At 36.4% G+C, this 19056-nt stretch overlaps 1 protein-coding gene across 1 annotated transcript; it reads right to left on the minus strand.

The window, feature by feature from the left end:
• Window positions 1-400: 400 nt before the first annotated feature.
• LOC145776412 (nucleic acid dioxygenase ALKBH1-like) lies at window positions 401-13263 on the minus strand. The gene is made up of 4 exons (XM_082587816.1): window positions 12699-13263; window positions 6309-6490; window positions 4821-4947; window positions 401-4122 (listed from the first exon to the last, which is right to left on the minus strand). The coding sequence occupies exons 1-4, from the start codon at window positions 13111-13113 to the stop codon at window positions 3923-3925; spliced, it is 924 nt and encodes a 307-aa protein (XP_082443942.1). The 5' UTR covers window positions 13114-13263; the 3' UTR covers window positions 401-3922.
• Between the last annotated feature and the right edge of the window lie 5793 nt (window positions 13264-19056).

A 19056-nucleotide genomic window follows, 5' to 3' on the forward strand; every position in this document is an offset into this window, starting at 1 on the left:
CGTCGGCTGCAGCGTGGGTCAGGTGTACGTCAGATGGCGTACACCGATGCATAGCGCTCTAGTCCGCTTTCTCGCAATGCAGGGTAAAATACGAAAAACAAACAGCTGATAGAAAATCCAGCACTTGATTTGCTTTGTAGGCTATCATCTTCTTTTCGCCCTTTTTTACGTCACGGAAAACGTAGTTTATGATTGATTCGATTTTCATTTGCAGTACCAGAATTATTTCTTGTTAAGTGACTACCAGTTTGCTTAGCCAAAAATGCTCTTTCCGAAATATACTTTGTGAAACGACTTGGAAACCTTATGCTTCGATCAGAAAGAAGCTGATGCTGCAATGGGGGGTCTGGGGGGCGCAGCCCCCAGAAGTTTTTATTGGTCCGATAATCACACGACACGATCACACGACAAGACACGATAGTTTTTATTGGTCCGATAATCACGTCTATCATGTCAATAGAGTTCTAACCGCAAAGGAATAATGTTAAACTGATTGATTGAATCTTTATCCTCGGACTGGGAAAGCTTCTTGCAGAGCTTAATCCTGGCAGTTTCGCATACTTGTAGAGGCTTTGAATCACTGACGCAGGCCCAGTCACCGAGATTGACAAAGTGAAGTTTCTGATTGTTGAAGTCCTGTTGCCAGGGAACTATTCCATCCATTAGATGCCGCTGAATGGAGAGCAGTCCTTAACGTGCGTTGCTCAAGCGCACACCCCGAGTCGAACCAGCGCCGCTTGATCTTGAAGCTTCTTCGTTCCAGAAGGAGATTCTAATTCTAAGAGGAGATTCTAATACTTTTAAAAGATAGAGAAGGCTGCTTAATAGGATGTTTCATTTTTTCACGATTTTTGAAATTGAAAATGCTTGGGGTCTAATCAGATCGGATTTTGGCCACATACAGCCGATCCAAAATATTTTTTCGCACGGACGACTTTTAGAGGGTGCGCGACCCCCCCAAAGTTTGAAAATTTGAAGCGTGGGAAAATTTGCAGGAAGTATGCGATATCTCGGTAACGGAAGGAGATAGGAAGACGGGCAAGGTGTCAACTTGTTCGGAATGGCCAACTTCCCATCTGCGCTTAATACATTTTACTACCCTATCTGCAACGGAAAAAAAGTTAATTGCGAAAAACTGTTTTTTTCATATTTTTGATGTTTTCTTCCCAGTTCTACAGAAGCAAATCCCTTCCAGTAACTGCAGTGATGACAAATGACATTTTTTACGAACAAAAGGTTTTGTTAAATGCACTTTGATCTAACAATGCAGGTGGACGACTTGTAGAATATTATACTGTGCTTTTTAAGTTTTCAGAACTACATTCTTGTTCGAGTTTGTAGTAAGAAGATTTGTTAGTTATAATGTATAGGGTTGTTTTGAGAAGCTCCCGTTGCAGATTGAGTCGATGTCACTCGCCATCTGCTGGTATAATTTACCATGGATTGTCATTGCAGGTGTTAAGATTTAAGTATTGGCTATTTGTACCCAGGAGTAGTTAGTTCAATTGCTATTATGCCAGAAACAAGACTTGACGCCAGTGAGACATTGCAGAAATTTGAAAAGCTGCCAGGGAATGTACTACCCACAAACATAAGCGTTCTTCACCACTACATTTTTTTATGCAAGCAATGCAGTGAAACGAATCCCAAGTTCTTTAAGAAGCCTCCATGTTTAGCTGATGTCAAGGGACAGTTGATAAATGATATAGTTCATGTTTGGGTTAGTGCCAGCCTTCCGGTGATAAGCATCATTCGAGTTGAGACCAGGTTAAAACTGCTCATAAACAAATTTAAGGCAATCAAGAGAAGAAAACAGCCACAGACGGGAGCGACAGAAGGTATATTCCATGAGCTGTTTGATATCTGCAAGTGTAAATGTGCCATTCCATCACAGGTGAAGTTTTACAACGGCAGACTTTCTTGTAGCTGTCAATGGATGCACCGTATCCCAGAAGAGGAGGTTGAGTTTTTGCAAGATCAAAGTTCTGCTAGAAAGATGTTTATTACTGCATCTCGCGACAGATCTTTTACTTTAAGGGTAAAAAAATAGATTGAGTCATCAGAGTTCTTACCAGCAAAAGTTACCAAGTGAAGATGAACCATCTTGCTCTTATTCGACCAGCTCAGAAACTTCCAGCCTGGTAGCACAGGAGAGGCTAAGGCGAAGACCTGCAGATATGATTACACCTGATATAACCGTTTCCAGCAGTGAGTCTTCGGAAGATGAGACACGAGGCTTAATTCTTGATCCTGATTTCGCCAAGACAGCAGTAACAGGTGGCAAGATGTACACAAAAAAACGAAAAATTGCCGTAAGTTCTTTAAGCTGTATGTTAGCTGACCGGCGAAACACTTCTACTCGCCAACAATCTGACCAGTTGCTTGCATGTGCTGGTGACGATATTGCTGCCTCACCGACTACCATGTATAGATGTAGAGAGAAAACAAGAAAGCTGTGTTTAGAAAAATGTGATGATGACATCTCTGCTTCCGATTTCCTGCAGCTTTATTATGATGATCGAAATGTGAATGGTATGGATCGTTATGTGTTTTTGGTTCAAACGCATGATCGAGCAAAGAACAAAACTATGGAAAGAGTTATCGGAGTAAAGTCTTTTCTCAAGGAAATTTCTGTTAATAGTGAAGCTGTCTTTAATGCGATTATTGGTGCATGTGGTGCATTTAAGCAATGCTGAAGAATAATCATTAAGTGTTACATGCCGGCAGTAATTTTTATTCTTGGGTAACATGCCCGAATTTTCGTTCTACATGATGTTGCTTATTTGTTTTGCTTTCACTGGTCATGACTGGGGGATCCCTGTTCCTGCGTTTGAGTACCTCTAGTCCGCAAGTATTGTACATACTGTTGAATTTATGATTTTCTTCGCGTTCACATGGTGTATGACTCTTGATTTGCACAGCCACGTCAATGTCAACTGTTTTGTTTAATTACTCTGTGTTGGTAGCTTATGCTGAAACGTTTACATGTGAGAGACACTGTGCGATAGGAGATGACGGTATTCTAAGCCAATCGTGAAAGGAAGTCCATTGTTGTGTAACATTCGATGCACACTTGTACCCTATGCCATAGCACATGTTTGTTGCTCTCTATAACTTGTAATCACTGTAGTTACTGGTTCCAAGGGTTTTGCTTCTGTAGAACGAAACATCGAAAATATGAAAAAAACAGTTTTTTGCAATTAACTTTTTTTTCGTTGCAGATAGGGTAGCAAAATGTATTAAACGCAGATAGGAAGTTGGCCATTCCGCACAAGTTGACACCTTACACGTCTTCCTATCACTTTCCGTTACCGAGATATCGCATATTTCCTGCAAATTTTCCCACGCTTCAAATTTTCAAACTTTGGGGGGGCCGCGCACCCTCTAAAAGTCGTCCGATCGAAAAAATATTTTGGATCGGTTGTTTGTGGCCAAAATCCGATCTGATTAGACCCCAAGCATTTTTGATTTCAAAAATCGTGAAAAAATGAAACATCCTACTGCTCATGTTTAAGTGAAAAAAATACTAAAAAGTGTGGGGGGGGGCAATTGTCCCTCACTTTCCCTTCAAAAGAGGTCCTGCATCAATGTTCGATGCCAATTTTCAGATTGTTGTTTAATCTTGCCGCTTCTTCATTTACAAAGTTGACGTTTTACGATTTTGAAAGCCAACAAAATGTGCGAGGTTTTTCTCAGTCGACGGGCGAACCGTAGTGAGATGTATCAAACGAAACACAGACAAAAATAGAGAATAGCTTAACTCATTTTTCAGCACACACGTGACACACTTTTCACCAAGAAAATGCACGTTTTTTAACACAGACTCTACAACTTAATCGATTTTTCGTCTACAGTTAAACGTTAAATGTAAAAAACAATTATAAAAAACTTTTGCGACAATTTCACACAACGAAAGCCACATTTAACTGTCAAACTGTCGTGCATTGATATTAAAGCGGCAATGCGCCGTGAAAACATCGATGGGATCTCTCCGGTAGTGATCTTCTTCACATTCTATTATCCTGGGCACTGAATGATAAGCCAATCGTGATGGCCCGCTCATGATGATGACGTCACCGGACCGAACAAGGAAGGCATGAGGCTTTATTGATTTATCTTTCCCTGGATGACGGTTACAAGATATTGAAAAAAATAACTTTTAAAGGTTGAGGAAAATGGTAAAACGCAACGTAATTCAATACGATAGCACAATGACATAAAATCGTACAGTAACAGTTATTCCAAAATAAATTGTTTCTAGCAAGTTTATATTGTCAAGTTGCCTACATCATGACGATGGAACAAGTCTTCAATTTTTATCATTGAAATGCTTGAACTCTCGACTTTCGGGATGTGCGCTTGAGCACATCCCGTTTGAGCACTTGGTTTGCTTTGATTGTCAGTTAGCTTAGTTGTTACGCGCCCGGGTCAAGATCACGAGGAGCTGGTTTGACTCTCGGGGTGTGCGCTTGAGCAACGCATTCTAAGGACTGCTCTCCATTCAGCGGCACCTAATGGATGGAGTAATTCCCCGCCAATACCACTTCAACAATCGGAAAACTTCACTCTGTCAATCTCGGTAACCGGCTCTGCGTCAAAGACCTCTACATCCACAAGTATGCAAAACTACAAGAAATAACCTATCAAGGCTTTGTCAGTCCGAGGATGAAGATTCAAAACCAAACAAACCAAAATCATTATATATAAACTCTACAAAATGCAAATTACACAGCACATTTTTCGCTTCATTAAAATTTATAACTACATGGAAACACCACGCCTAATGCCATAATACTTGGCGCACAAAACAATGTATTTACCACCAATAAGGAAGATTCCCGATAGGCCCAAGCTAATGGAAATAAGTGGGCGAGTGAGATCATGCTCGGATTCATCCACATGAGGCGCTATAGTTGATCCGATGTGGTAGTAGTTTACAAATACCGCCTGAAATCACAAAGCAAACAAACTATTTAAACCGATTGTAAAAAATATGCACTGTATTGTTATCAATCTTGCAACCTGCATGAACATTAAATAGCTGGATGGACAATCAGTTTGCAATGATGCATCTTAAATACTTTTCTAGTTAAAGTAAATGTATCTGTGCTACCAAACAATACTGTTGTTTTATTGAAGAGAATACTTAGGCTATACTACTATTTTTGTCGATAACGATTTTAAACTGATACCGATATTTTAGAGTTGCAAGAAAGAATACGTCGCAATAATAAACTCTCATAGAAAGAAAAAAAAAAAAAAACGGTTCGAAAAAGGGAAAAAACTCTGCACTGCATATTGGTTAATGGTTATGTCCTATTAATGCTTCTTCATTGTTTTTGTGACCTCATAAAAACAGAACAACAAAGAAACGCAGAGGAAACAAAGAAACAATTTACAGGTTTTGTAAATGGAACAAAAGGCTCACATGAAACCTCAGAATATCAACACTACTCACTAGGAGTAACAAAATTAAAGAGAAACTCTTCAGAAACGCTTCATGCTAGCGTAATTTATTCACTACATTATTGCTTCGTAACCGTTTATTTCACGCCAAATATAATGGCAATAAATAAACCAAAACCATAATTAACTGTTCTGCAATTAATACAACAGAGGGCTCGAGCAAATGCTCAAAATAGTATCATTGAGATTTATAATACTAAACCAACTGTTAAAAATGCTTTGTGTCAGGGCCATTCATTTGTTAACTATTGCTTCTAAATTGTTAATCTCTTACGTTATAATATCAAGAGCAAAGAAACAGCCACGATAATGAAAAGTTTTACAAATTAAACAGAGCACTCCTGCAAACACATCGAACATCATTCTTGATATTAATAAAACAAAAACAAATACTGACAGTCCAAAAAAACTTTATCGACGCAATTTATTGGTTATTGTACCTTATATCTCCTTGAAATTATTCATGTTACGTTATTACAACAATAAAGAAAGGTACACTACTATTAAATGTTTTGCAAGTTTAACAATGGACTCTAGAAAATCCAGTAATTATATACCATCAAAGTTCAAGCTTTTCGAACCAACCAAAAAGTTATTTTTATTTCATTAGCTTAGTATCTTAATTACGGCTTCGAGCATTCACTTTAACCTCAAGTGTGACTTAATACTGATCAACATGGCGTTACACCAATGTTTAAAGTAGTTCGCAATCTTTCCAACCGTTGCCAAATGAAGATGAATATATTTTTCTGAATAAAGGACTACACCTGCTATGTGGTGGATTTCAAACAAAATGTTTAAACAGTCATTTGCAAAAAGATCAGCTTTAATAAAATCTCTACCTGTGATTTAAAATCTTTCCACCCCAAAGAACTGGCAAATAAACTTATTAGCTCATTTAGTTGGGTTGGAACTTCAGAACACCCGGTATGCAAATACACTTTTGAATTCCATTCGTATTGCAAACCCAAAGTAGCCCATCGAAGTTTCCAGATAGGACAAGTTTTCAAAAGCTTTAGTTGATCTGAAATGATACACAACAACCAACCTTAAGGCATGTCATTTGCATACCTTTGAAACAGAAATGGAATGTAAAATCTAATCATCGTGGTATAAAAGGTTAATAAAAGTAAAATCCGTTAATTTGACACTGATTTTTTTCGAAAATGGATAAAAAATACATGTTATAGCCTCCTCTTTACATCAAATATATATATAGAATTACTTTCAAAAACCTCAATAGTATGTTGCACCCTAAAAGGGGGATCATCAGAAGGTCCTTATTCAAATAAACTTCTATTAGAAATTTGAATAATTAATCAATAATAGATTCTATTTGAATAAGGACCTTCTGATGATCCCCCTTTTAGGATGCAACATGCTGTAGAGGTTTTAAAAAGTAATTTCTGTATTTGATGTATTTAACGTATTTGTTCTGCTTGGCATTGAGCATAATACTTTTTATATTATTAATAGTAAGGTATATAAATCAAATATAGTTATTACTATCTGAAGCCTTTACAAATTGTTTCACCTAACGGATCATCAGAAGGTCTTATTCAAAAGACCTTCTGATGATCCGTTAGGTGAAACAATTTGTAAAGGCTTCAGATAGTAATAACTATATTTGATTTAATTCGCTCTGCTTTGACTTTTTGCTTGGCATTGAGCACTTTTGTAGTATTAATAGTTTTCATTGTTTTAGTAAGGTATATACAGTATTGTTACTTATATTGTTATTATATATTGTTATTATATTGTTATTATATTATTATTATATTATATTATTTATTATATATTATTATATTATTTATATTATATTATTGTTATTATATTGTTATTGTTATTATATTGTTATTATTATATTGGTAAATATATTGTTACTTATATATACTCTTTCAAGCCTTAAAGCAGCCGGCGGCCATGGCCGCTAAGTAGTGCTTGAATGACCGCCTGTGCTGCCGCCGGTTTCTTCTAGCCAATTATTTAATTTCACAATAGAATGATCGTGGATTAAATGTGGAAAATATGGGTTATAGGCGAATTCTTCGTAAACAATTGTTCGTAAAGCAATTCTTCGTAAGCAATTCTTCGTAAAACAATTGTTCGTGAACAGTTGTTGGTGAAATGAAATCCGTAAAAGAATTTTTCGTAAAGCATTTCTTCGTATACATCAAATCTCCATTGCATGCACGAATAAATGCTTTGGGAAGAATTGTTTTACAAAGAATTAACTTTACGAAGAATTGTTTTACGAAAAACTGCTTACAAAGAATTGCTTTACGAAGAACTGTTTACGAAGAAAACGTCGGACACCGAAAATATGTACTATCAAAGAGTGACGCAGAATTAGGTCAGCGCATCATAGTCACTCTTGTTGTATTGAATACATATATCCAGCTGCGATCACCAGTGCTGTAATTCTTGTTTGCAATTCCCGATGTTTATTTTAACAAAGTGTTAATCCGAAGTGCTAATTTATATCAGCTGGCAATATTGTCGTTTTTATATTGATTCAATGTTGTCGGATATTGAATCGTTGTTAAAAAGGAGAACTAGGTTAGTTGACATCCGTGGGTAAAACACGTGTCTTCATAGTTGAAAACGCTGTGGGTTAGTGACTTCACACCCTCAATGGTGACATCATAACGGAATAAATGTAAAGGTTTTATGAAAGGCGGTATGCAGTTGAAACAATTTACTGAGCTGCGAGCAGTTAAAACAATTTAGGATCGTTAGATGGTCCCGCAATACCGGATTACAATCCCGATAAAGCATTTAATGCGTGGTACAACGATTCTATTGCAGGACGTCGCCCAGACTTCAACAACGCTAAGTGATCATTTTAACATTGTTGCAAGTTTAATGCTATTTACTTGTGCTATCGTTATTGTATTTTGGCCTCCAAGTGCGTAGGTTTGGCTGCCGAGAAGGAGCTCTGGGTAGTCTTTATTTGTTTTAGTATTTATATAGTACGATATGCAAACATAAGTGTTTGCAATACAGTTGAAATAGGTTCACTGCATAGTGCATAGTCAATTTGCCAAGCTTTTCTATGCCATTAAACAATGTATGCGATTAACTGTATCCATTGATTGGCAGAATCCTGGTATCATACACGTCAACACCGAACGTTCATCTTACACAAAAGCTTGAAAGCAGAGTGCTAGACATTTTAACTGTTTATGCGATGATCTACAGTTTGAAGGAATGAACACGTTTGTGTTACAGTTGGGTGGTTTTGAACCTTTATCCTTGGACAGGCAAAGCCTTGATAGGTTATTCCTGGTAGTTTCGCATACTTGTTGAGGCTTCTGTTTTAACGCAGGGCCGTTACCGAGATTGACAGAGAGACGTTTTCTATTGTTGAAATGTTGTTGCGGTGAAATTATTTTATTCATTAGATGTCACTGAATGGACAGCAGTCCTTAGAAGGCATTGTGCAAGCGCACAACTCCGACCTTTCAGTCGTGCGGTAAATATAATCACAGCTGCTGTCTTCAATTTGGCGTCGTGTATTTAATCGCTGAAGGTTGTGGGAGATCTTGCAACATTTTTGTGCATTGGTAAGGATAATCTTGAGCAACACTTCGTCGTCAAGGAAATATGCGGTTAAGTAATACAAGTCTACAAATCAAACAAGAATTCCTTTTCGACTAGGGTAACCGATTTATGAGGTAAACCCTTAAATGAGATTAACTGTTTAATTTTCTTTAAAAGTAAATGGGACTGGTTTGGGATTATGCAATGCTATAAAACGATTTATGCCTTTACACGATATGCAATTAACCGATTTCGACTCTATTACAATGCCTAACTCCAACTTTATAATATTACAACTCTCAACACACAAATTTAAGCACTAAATATTTGAACAATACTAAAGTACAAAACATTTGCAACAATTTTTGAATTACCCAACACAACCATATTTTGAAATGCCTTTATTGGCTACATTGAGTTGATTCAGAATATTGATTGTTGTTTCAAAGAGAATTTACACTTGAAGGAAAGCATCTTTTAAGTCAATGTACTTCAAACAAACAAACAAAAAAGTTTAAAAACATCAAAACTCCAACATGTATAATTGTATATGTGTTATTGTTATGCTAGGGTGGAGTGAAAAAAAAATTTTTTTTCAAATCAAAAAATCAGATTAACCAAAAGTGGCGTATGGACCTAAAACCAACTTCTGAGAAGGTTTTGGGTTTGTGCCACCTACACCCAGGTGGCCCATAATTTTTAAAGGTCATCCGAGGGTCAAATTTTATGAAAATCCCATAACTTGGAAACCGGTTAAGCTAGAATGCTGGTTTTTGGCTTAAAATTTCCAGAAGGTCCATGTTTATATATGCTCTAATGCAACTTTTGTCTCTATTTTAACCACATAAGCTGATAATAATAAAAAATGACGTTTTAATTTAAAAGCTATATAACGTGAAGAAGTGAAAATGCTATATTTGAACTATTTGCACCAATAGTTATGTGTTAAGGCATAATAGGTACAAACTGACTAAGTAGCCTACTGCTTAAAATACTTTCTAAGCAGTTAGTACAAAGGATATTATGCAAGCAACAATCATGGATATGTGACAAAAAAACTCAATATCAAAAATAAGTAGCAAAGCCTCATTATGCAATAATGTTACTATGCTATTTGATATTCAGTTTCAAAATTTACATCTTTACTTTCCATGAAATTGATAAGAAACTACTTACAATCAGGGTTGCATTATAAAAATTATCATGTGGTGAAAAATTATTGAAAACCTTCAACCTGAAAACATCAGGACTATCAAAGTCAGAAAATATATATTTCGACACTGATCCATTGCAAATTTGGGCAAGGCTGACTGGGCTTTGGTAAAGACCCTTGCCAACCCTAATCCACCACTGTTTGCAATGAGTGCTACAGAAACCATGACATCAACTCATTTATAATTACACGTATTCAATAGCAATGCCAATACACAGCCAGGGGCTACGAGAGGGGGGGAAGTCGGGTAACTTTCCCTCTAGCATAACATTGTAAAGAAAAAACGAGTAGTTTTTCGTTTTTTCCACGTTTGAAGGGGGGCCCATTTTTGCCACTAAAATGATAGTGTACCAACTTAAAAAAACAAATTTTTGAATGAAATAGGCAGTTCCAAGTATTTTTCGATCATAGTATATGTAACTTCAAATGTATCGCATCAAGAACGAATCATTCTCGTATTAAGGTAGGCAATGTTAAACTGCTTCAAGACGTAAAATTTGATGCTGTTAAGCCTACTGATTTCTGCATCATCAATTTTCTATTGCTTTAACTTGAAAACTGGTGCTGCTGCGTTTGGCTAAGCGTGTAGCCTACTATTTTTGCTTGACCAACATAACCTTGACTTCAAAAACTGTGTTGGCCAGGCGTAAGTCCGCCCTGTTAGCTCAGTGGTTAAGCGCCCGGCTCAAGATCACGCAGCGCTGGTTTGACTCTCGGGGTCATATCCTTTTTGGAGTAATTGATCTACTGAAGCTTGTAATGTAGAATTGTAATCCACAAAATGCAGAAAAGCATGGATTTGAAACTGCTCAAGTAGGCTTTTTGAATGAGGCAGCTTTATTTTGAATTTCCTATGTGGCCTGGTTACACTTGAAAATGACACAAGTTACAGTAGATCAATTACTCCAAAAATGATATGACCCCGAGAGTCAAAGCAGTGCTGCGTGATCTTGAGCCGGCGCTTAACCACTGAGCTAACAGGGCGGACTTACGCCTGGCCAACGCAGTTTTTAAAGTCAAGGTTATGTTGGTCAAGCAAGAATAGTAGGCTACACGCTTAGCCAAACGCAGCAGCACCAGTTTTCAAGTTAAAGCAATAGAAAATTGATGATGCAGAAATCAGTAGGCTTAACAGCATCAAATTTTACGTCTTGAAGCAGTTTAACATCGCTTACCTAAATACGAGAATGATTCGTTCTTAATGAGATACATTTGAAGTTACATACACTATGATCGAAAAATGCTTGAAACTGCCTATTTCATTAAAAAAAATTTTTTTTTTAAGAGAGGCAAAACTGGGCCCCCCTCAAACGTGGAAAAAACAAAAAACTACTCATTTTTCCTTTACAATGTTATGCTAGAGGGAAAAGTTGCCCGACTTCCCCCCTTTCGGAACCCCTGGCTGTGTGTTGCTATTGGATATGTGTAATTATAAATGAGTTGATGTCATGGTTTCTGTAACACTCATTGCAAACAGTGGTGGATTAGGGTTGGCAAGGGTCTTTACCAAAGCCCAGTCAGCCTTGCCCAAATTTGCAATGGATCAGAGTTGAAATATATTTTTTCTGATTTTGGTAGTCCTGATGTTTTCAGGTTGAAGGTTTTCAATATTTTTTCACCACATGATAATTTTTATAATGCGACCCTGATTGTAAGTAGTTTCTTATCAATTTCATGGAAACCAAAGATGTAAATTTTGAAACTGAATGTCAAATAGCATAGTAACATTATTGCATATGAGTCTTTGCTACTTATTTTTGGGATTGAGTTTTTTTGTCACATATCCATGATTGTTGCTTGCATATTCTTTGTACCAACTACTTAGAAAGTATTTTAAGCAATACTTAGTCAGTTTGTACCTATTATGCCTTAACACATAACTATTGGTGCAAATAATTCAAATATAGCATTTTCACTTCTTCACGTTATATAGCTTTCAAATTAAAACGTCATTTTTTATTATTATCAGCGTATGTGGTTAAAATAGAGACAAAAGTTGCATTAGAGCATATAGAAACATGGACCTTCTGGAAATTTTAAGCCAAAAACCAACATTCTAGCTTAACCGGTTTCCAAGTTATGGGATTTTCATGAAATTTGACCCTCGGATGATCATTAAAAATTATGGGCCACCTGGGTGTAGGTGGCACAAACCCAATACCTTCTCAGAAGTTGGTTTTAGGTCCATACGCCACTTTTGGTTAATCTGATTTTTTGATTTGAAAAAAAAATTTTTTTTCACTCCACCCTATTGTTATGCCTGCAAGATGGAAGCTAACTTAGTGACTTCAGAAGATCGTTTGCTTGCTTGCTTGTCCCATTGCATGTAATATACCAATGTATTATGATAAAACTTAAAGCAAAAAACAGTGATCTAGTTAAAAATGAATATTTCTTTTACCTTTGCAAGATGATAAACTAACCTATATTAGTGTACAAAAAGTTGATAGTTAAGATTATTTTTTGCATTACTTACACTTATTCCGTCTTAACTTTTCTTCAGGTGAAGATTCAATGATATCACATGTTTGCTTCCATGCATAATCATTAAGAGGTTTAACATTGTTAGTGTGTGGTGTACAAGAATATTCTTCCATGCATCGTTTTATCCACTTTACTTTCCCTGCATCCGTAAAGGGATTTGGAATTAAATAAAATCCAGGAATTGGTTTAAACTGAAATATTTCCCATCGAAAAGGTTCTTTCAAGCCAAGATGACCAACTTTCATTGGAAGTGTGTATGTTTTTACATCAAAATCAGTACCAGTCGCGTTGTTTATATCAATGACATCATGCAAGCTTGGTGAAGAAGCTCTTTGTTTATAATATTTGAATGCAGACCTAAAGCAGTCATTGTCTTCAGAACTAGTGCTAGCATTATAAGGATCCATAAGTTTGTTTTGGCTGCTACTCTGGGCCACCTCGTTGTATATATTCAAGTTCTTCTAAATTGACAGCTCTACGTCGAAAACGTGGAGGTATAACTCTAAAAACTTGAATGCTATCTGGAGCAATTGGAGTGTGCGTAGTGGGAGAAAACAGCTTTGGTGTCAATTGCACTGGTTGTAGTTGTGGCGTCCACTTAACTCTTGTTGGAAACTTAATCAAAGGAATATGCGGCTTAACAACACTGATAGCACGACTCATTTTGAGAGCTTCTTATTCCATCTCTACAACAACATATAAACACTTGATAACAAACACAAAAAAGCTTATCACAAACACACTATCATCTTTATCAAATCTAATTCATGGTTAGTTAATAAACAAATTCTACTGTGTAAATTTGACTAACTTCTTGCTGATGATTGGCCTTTCATGTAGCCAAGAGCCTTAGCAACCAAATGAAATTAATTTTGAATAATAAAATACTTGCAGTGGCAAAAGTGACCATATATGGTAATCAAAGCCTCTGAGAGCAATAGTTCCCTCGAGAATGAAGCTTGCCTATTTCAAACTACATGAATTGTCGATTCTTTAACAACAAAAAAGCACCATACGGTAACTTGTCAGTTTTCTAGGTTATCAAAAATGGTGCATCAGCACAGAGCGGGTGTCTTTAGATGTCGCAAACTTTGTACAGTTAAATTGATAGCTATTAGTTTTTCTCTCCTACATAGAATCTTAGATAAGCTAGACTGTATTGGTGAATGGTGATTGTAAAATGCTCCTATTGTGACAACATTGAGGTTTCCTCAGCCAGTCAGCCTGCATAGTGCATGGTATAAATACTAGGCTAGGCTGCAGTTATGATTGAAAAGGCTATTAAGGTTGATAGAATTTTTTATAAATTAATTAACTTAGGTAATAAAGCTTAGATTATACTTGACACCATAGCATTAAAAAAAACTTATATATCATATATCTATCAATTCAACTACGGTACAAGGTATGCTAGGTTTGCAACATTTAAAGACGCCCCTGCAGAGTCTGTGCACTAAATATTTAAGATTTGAAATTTGGTACGTATTTTTTATTAAAAATTTGTTGGTTAATGCAAATATGCAATGTATTATAAATTGTACATGCAATTCACTGTCGATTCAGAATTTATTCGGTGGTATTTCCTGTGGAGTACAAAGATGTTTTTCATTTGAGTTACATTAAGATTGCATTTTGTAGCAAAATAGAATTTAAAATACTCATTGCAGTGCTTTGGGACAGACAAAGGTGGGTTAAAGATAAAACTCTCTACAAACGCTGCGATTAATTATTATTTGTTTATGAAACAAAACAAAATTTTGAAATAGGTGTTGGCTAGTTTGAAACACCTCTGAGTGAAAGCAGTTTAGTTTATCTTAATATAAACACTTTTTGCGTAATCCCCATTTTTGTCTTGACACTTTCTACCTCCTGTCCTACGATTTTCGTGCAGTAGCATTTCTTTTCAGCGCATGATGAAACCTAATTGCTGAGATCTCAAAATCAAAGAAGATAAAAGAATTTTCCATTAAAATAAAACAAAATATGTTTTTAAAAACGTTTCAAAAATCAAAGTAACATTAAAGTTGCTCATACTAGGACCTAAGAGATGTCCAATCAAACGATGGAAACTGTTACCTACTAAAAAATATGCTACCATTGGTCATTTAGTAGTCTAAGATTTCAATGATGAAATGAGTAATAAGCAAAATAAATTTGGCATTGTTGGGACTAACTGAACAAGTAAATTAATCAAGTCTATTCCCAGTTCATACAATCCCTTAATGGAATGCTGATTGAGTTAGGCTAACCACAAAAATACCGTACAAATATTTCACAATCTTTTGCAGAGGAAGCCGACATATTAGTCTTCAAGTCAGCTTTTCCCCTTATTTCGGCATGTAGTTAAGTGTCTTTGCCAAGACACGGCTGCAAGCTCTGGAGTGTCGTCAAACTTACATCCTTTCCATCGTCATGAAAACGTTCTCACCACTCGGCCGACACTTTATACACAATTCTTGGATCCTTGGACTAACCAAGTCAAAAAAAATTGACTTGACTTGGGAATGCTTCTGACAGAGCTTAATCATGGCAGTTTCGCATACTTGTAGAGATTTCAAATAACTGACGCAGGCCCGGTCACCAAGATTGATAGAGTGAAGTTTCCGATTGTTGAAGTCTTGTTGCCAGGAATTATTCCATTCATTAAATGCCGCTAACTGGAAAGCAGTACTTTACGTGTGTTGCTCAAGTGCACAATCCTTCAAGCTTAAGTAAAACAGTTTCACTTTTAAGTTTACTTCAGTTTTTTTTATTTTATTTCTGACCATCACAGCGAAAACAGTTTATTTTCACTAATTCAATCGACGTAGGCTCTATGGTACTGCATTGCAAGTTAGTAGCTACATTCGTTTAAACCTTAGTAGGCTATCAATTCTATTTCTGATGTTATTGGGACAAGACAATTCATATTTCATGTTATGAATGATTTCTGGTGTTGTCCTTGATATCTAAATTAAGTGTTGCCAGACAAGCCTGACAAGGCTGACGATTTTTCCGCAGCCGGCGCCAATTCTTCTAACTTTCTTCATTTCATCAACAACTTTTCACCACAAGGCGAATCTCAAAGTACTTACGTTAAGCTGAACGTGAGAACAACAAAAAATGATTCAGCAGTTCTCCTAAATATCGATTAGTGAAAAACGAATAATGATTTCGTTGCTTGCATAAAAAAGCAGTGAATGACGCGTATGTTAGGGGGTCCGGGGACATGCTCCCCGGAAAATTTTTGCAAATTTACACTCAAATAATGGATTATAGCGCTTTCTGGAAACACTTTTAGGGTAATATTTGTATGAAATTTATTAGTAGAAAAACAGCTATTAACTTATTAAAGGTAGCTCTTACACACGAACGAGCAAAAACTGCGGCTAAAATTAAAGAACACCAAAAACTCAGCTACACAAAAACTCAATAACTACACAAAAACCCAACAGAGTAAGCCATTCTGAAATTGACCCACAAACTAGTTAAAAGAAACGTAAATCGCGTAAATTTTGCGCGATTTACGATTTGCAAAACTTATTGGTGTCTTTCTGTGTGTCTAAAACAAATCCTTGCGGGTGTTAATAGCCAGATGTCTTAGAAAACGTTATAAATTTCTACAAATTTTATTATATTTTCAACAAAGGGCTCAACTTCGGAATTCAATCTTTGAAAATTTGGGGAGGGGCCATGGCCCCTTTCGCCCCCCTGGCTACGCCTATAGCATAAGTAGGCTACACTCAGTGTTAACAAATTCAATCTGATTTACCAGGAGCAGCAAAAGACCAATTGGTCATCTAGTCAGCTGTTCCCAACTGGTCAGTAGCCTAATGAAGACACAAATGGATTGAAGAAAGCACTCGAATTGGCTAATGGCATTAAACAATAAACGGCAATAAGTCAGTGTTTGATATAATCAACTTAAACAGCGTAATTGTTTGTAGAGGTAGGCTAAGTTTCTTTTCATGTAGGGAACTGGTTTGTCGTCTTTTTTAAATAATGTAATTTTAGTTTATGACTGAAGGCTTTGACCTTGGAAATTGTGCGTATTTTGTGTAGGATTTCATTCCATACTTTTGGACCTTGCACTTTGAGCATAGCCGTACGAGACCAAACCATTTTGGGGGGGCAAAACGTAAATTTGCCCAAATCTGCTTGCTTTTATAGAAATTGCCCAAATGTAATGTATGCGGTGCATGATAACAGTAAAAAACTAACATAACAAGATCCCCAGCAGTGGCGTAGCCAGGAATTTTGAAATAGGGGAGAGTTTTTTGACGCTTATGGCGACACCCAGCGGCGGGGGGTCAGGGGGGCCTCCCCAGAAAATTTTGAAAACTTACTTTGAATTTGGTGCATTCTGAGAGTATTTTCAACAAAAATGTGGGTATGAATATTCCTGTAAAATGGTGCTGTCCGGTGGCATAACAAAAGAATAAGATCAAGTTTTCTTTGGCATTTTTCGGAAATAAAGCTACAAGTCTTGTTGCTAATTTGTTTTCTTGTTGCTAATTTCTAGCTGAGATATTTAAATGTTTAGTAATGGCAAAACTCGCTCTTTTCATGTTTTCTTTAAAATTAGGCAAACTTTGTTTTAGAGGCATAGACTGAAAGCATCATTCTCAATTTCGTGACATCACACATGTGCCAAAGGGTGGGTTGCAACCCCCAAAAGCACCCCTTTGGCTACGCCACTGATCACCAGCTAGCTAGAATTTCTTACCAAGTAATCAAGATAGAACAACTGAATTTATCTTTGAAGATACCTTGCTTGTGCATTGCGATGCTTCTGCACTTTGGCATGGTAGGTAGGTAGGAGTAACAAATATTGTTTTACACACCACAAGTAAAAAACAACCCCACTTAAATATTCAGTTGTGATGTCATAAAAGACTCAGAAAAATAAACATTGCAGGAAACCGGCTCAGGGTGACCATGCGGATTCAGAAAAAGTACATAACAATAGAGAAATTATAATTAAATGTAATAAAACACAGACATACTACTTCTGTTCAAATAAACTTTGTTCAATCAAATAAAGTAGTTTTGATCATACAAATTTTAGTGCAAAAAATAAAAAGGTCTGGCAGCACTACTTCTAAAAATATAGTTAGGCTAGGTAATTTGATGACAAAAATAACTAATATATTCGAAGTTTGCATACAGACAGACGGTGACGTAGGATTCAAAGAACCCAATTAACCTAACAGTTTGTATTTACATTGATTCAATGTCTGAATATTGAATAATGTTCAATCGTCGGATTTGCAGAAGGCGTCGTTGGATTTTCAAAAAATCGCCGAATATGGAACTTGCCGAAAAAGGCTCTCGCCGAATAGCAGCAGAACCTTTTATAAAAGTAACCAAACAAAGCTAAGCAACACCTTAACATTACTTTTAACAGGTATAACATTTTTTGTTAAATGTTGTGGTGTTGCTTAGCTATGTCTGTTTATGGTTGAAAAAGTACTGTAACCTCTCCACCCGAATTGTTTTATAAAAGTACGTACCGGTATTCACCAGATTTATATAAATTCATATTTTGTAGTTGCCCAAATCGAGGTGATGCATTTATGGACATCATGAAAAAAATTGAAGACTTTGTAAATTTTGATGCCGAGGCAACTGCATCATGCCAATTTGGGCAGTTTTATAAATAGACTATGATCAGATAATTTCATATTTTTTGTTGCCCGAATCTAAACGATACAGTTGTGTAAATGGGAAAAATTAATGAATTTGTTCATTTTGGGGAAACTGCCTCACGCTAATTTGGGCAGTTGCATAAACAGACTAGCCTAATCAGTTTCATCAGATAATTTCATGTTTTCAGCAGCCCAAATCAACACGATGCATTTGTGAAAATTAATAAAATTAGCTATATAGCAAATTTTGTGTTTTGATTTGGGCAGTTTCACAAAAGTATTAGAGACATATTTTGGTGGCTGCCCGAATTGGCATGATGCAGTTGGTTAAATGCATTTCGTACTACAGTTTGATCACCATGCAATACAATACATCAATACGGGTGTGCCAAATGAAAATTTTGCGGCACATTTCTTGTGCAAATAAGAGGCTGTAGCCTACTTAGTTTGATAGATAAACGATATTAATTTATGGTTTTTCTTAATTCATGCAATTTTGTCGCTTTTCATATAGCAATTTTTGCCCTAATAATTGCAAGAATTTGCCCAAATTCGCGACGTTTTGAAAAACAGGGGGGGCGGCTGCCCCCCTGGCTCGTACGGCTATGACTTTGAGGCTACCCAGACAACAAAATTCGTCTTTTTTACATTGCTGCAACGTCTGCAAACATTGCATCAACGTAAAAATTATGAATTATGCTGTCTGGGTAGAGCTTGACTTCT

Source organism: Aplidium turbinatum, chromosome 1 (assembly GCF_918807975.1).
Source record: "Aplidium turbinatum chromosome 1, kaAplTurb1.1, whole genome shotgun sequence".
Classification (NCBI taxonomy): Eukaryota; Metazoa; Chordata; class Ascidiacea; order Aplousobranchia; family Polyclinidae; genus Aplidium; species Aplidium turbinatum.

Coding starts and splice junctions, on each gene's coding strand:
- LOC145776412 (XM_082587816.1), bottom strand. CDS start 13,113: ATGGATCCTTATAATGCTAGCACTAGTTCTGAAGACAATGACTGCTTT. Junction 6,491..12,698: donor AAAGTTAAGACGGAATAAGT/GTAAGTAATGCA, acceptor GTATCATTTCAG/ATCAACTAAAGCTTTTGAAA. Junction 4,123..4,820: donor GGGAATCTTCCTTATTGGTG/GTAAATACATTG, acceptor ACCGTCATCCAG/GGAAAGATAAATCAATAAAG.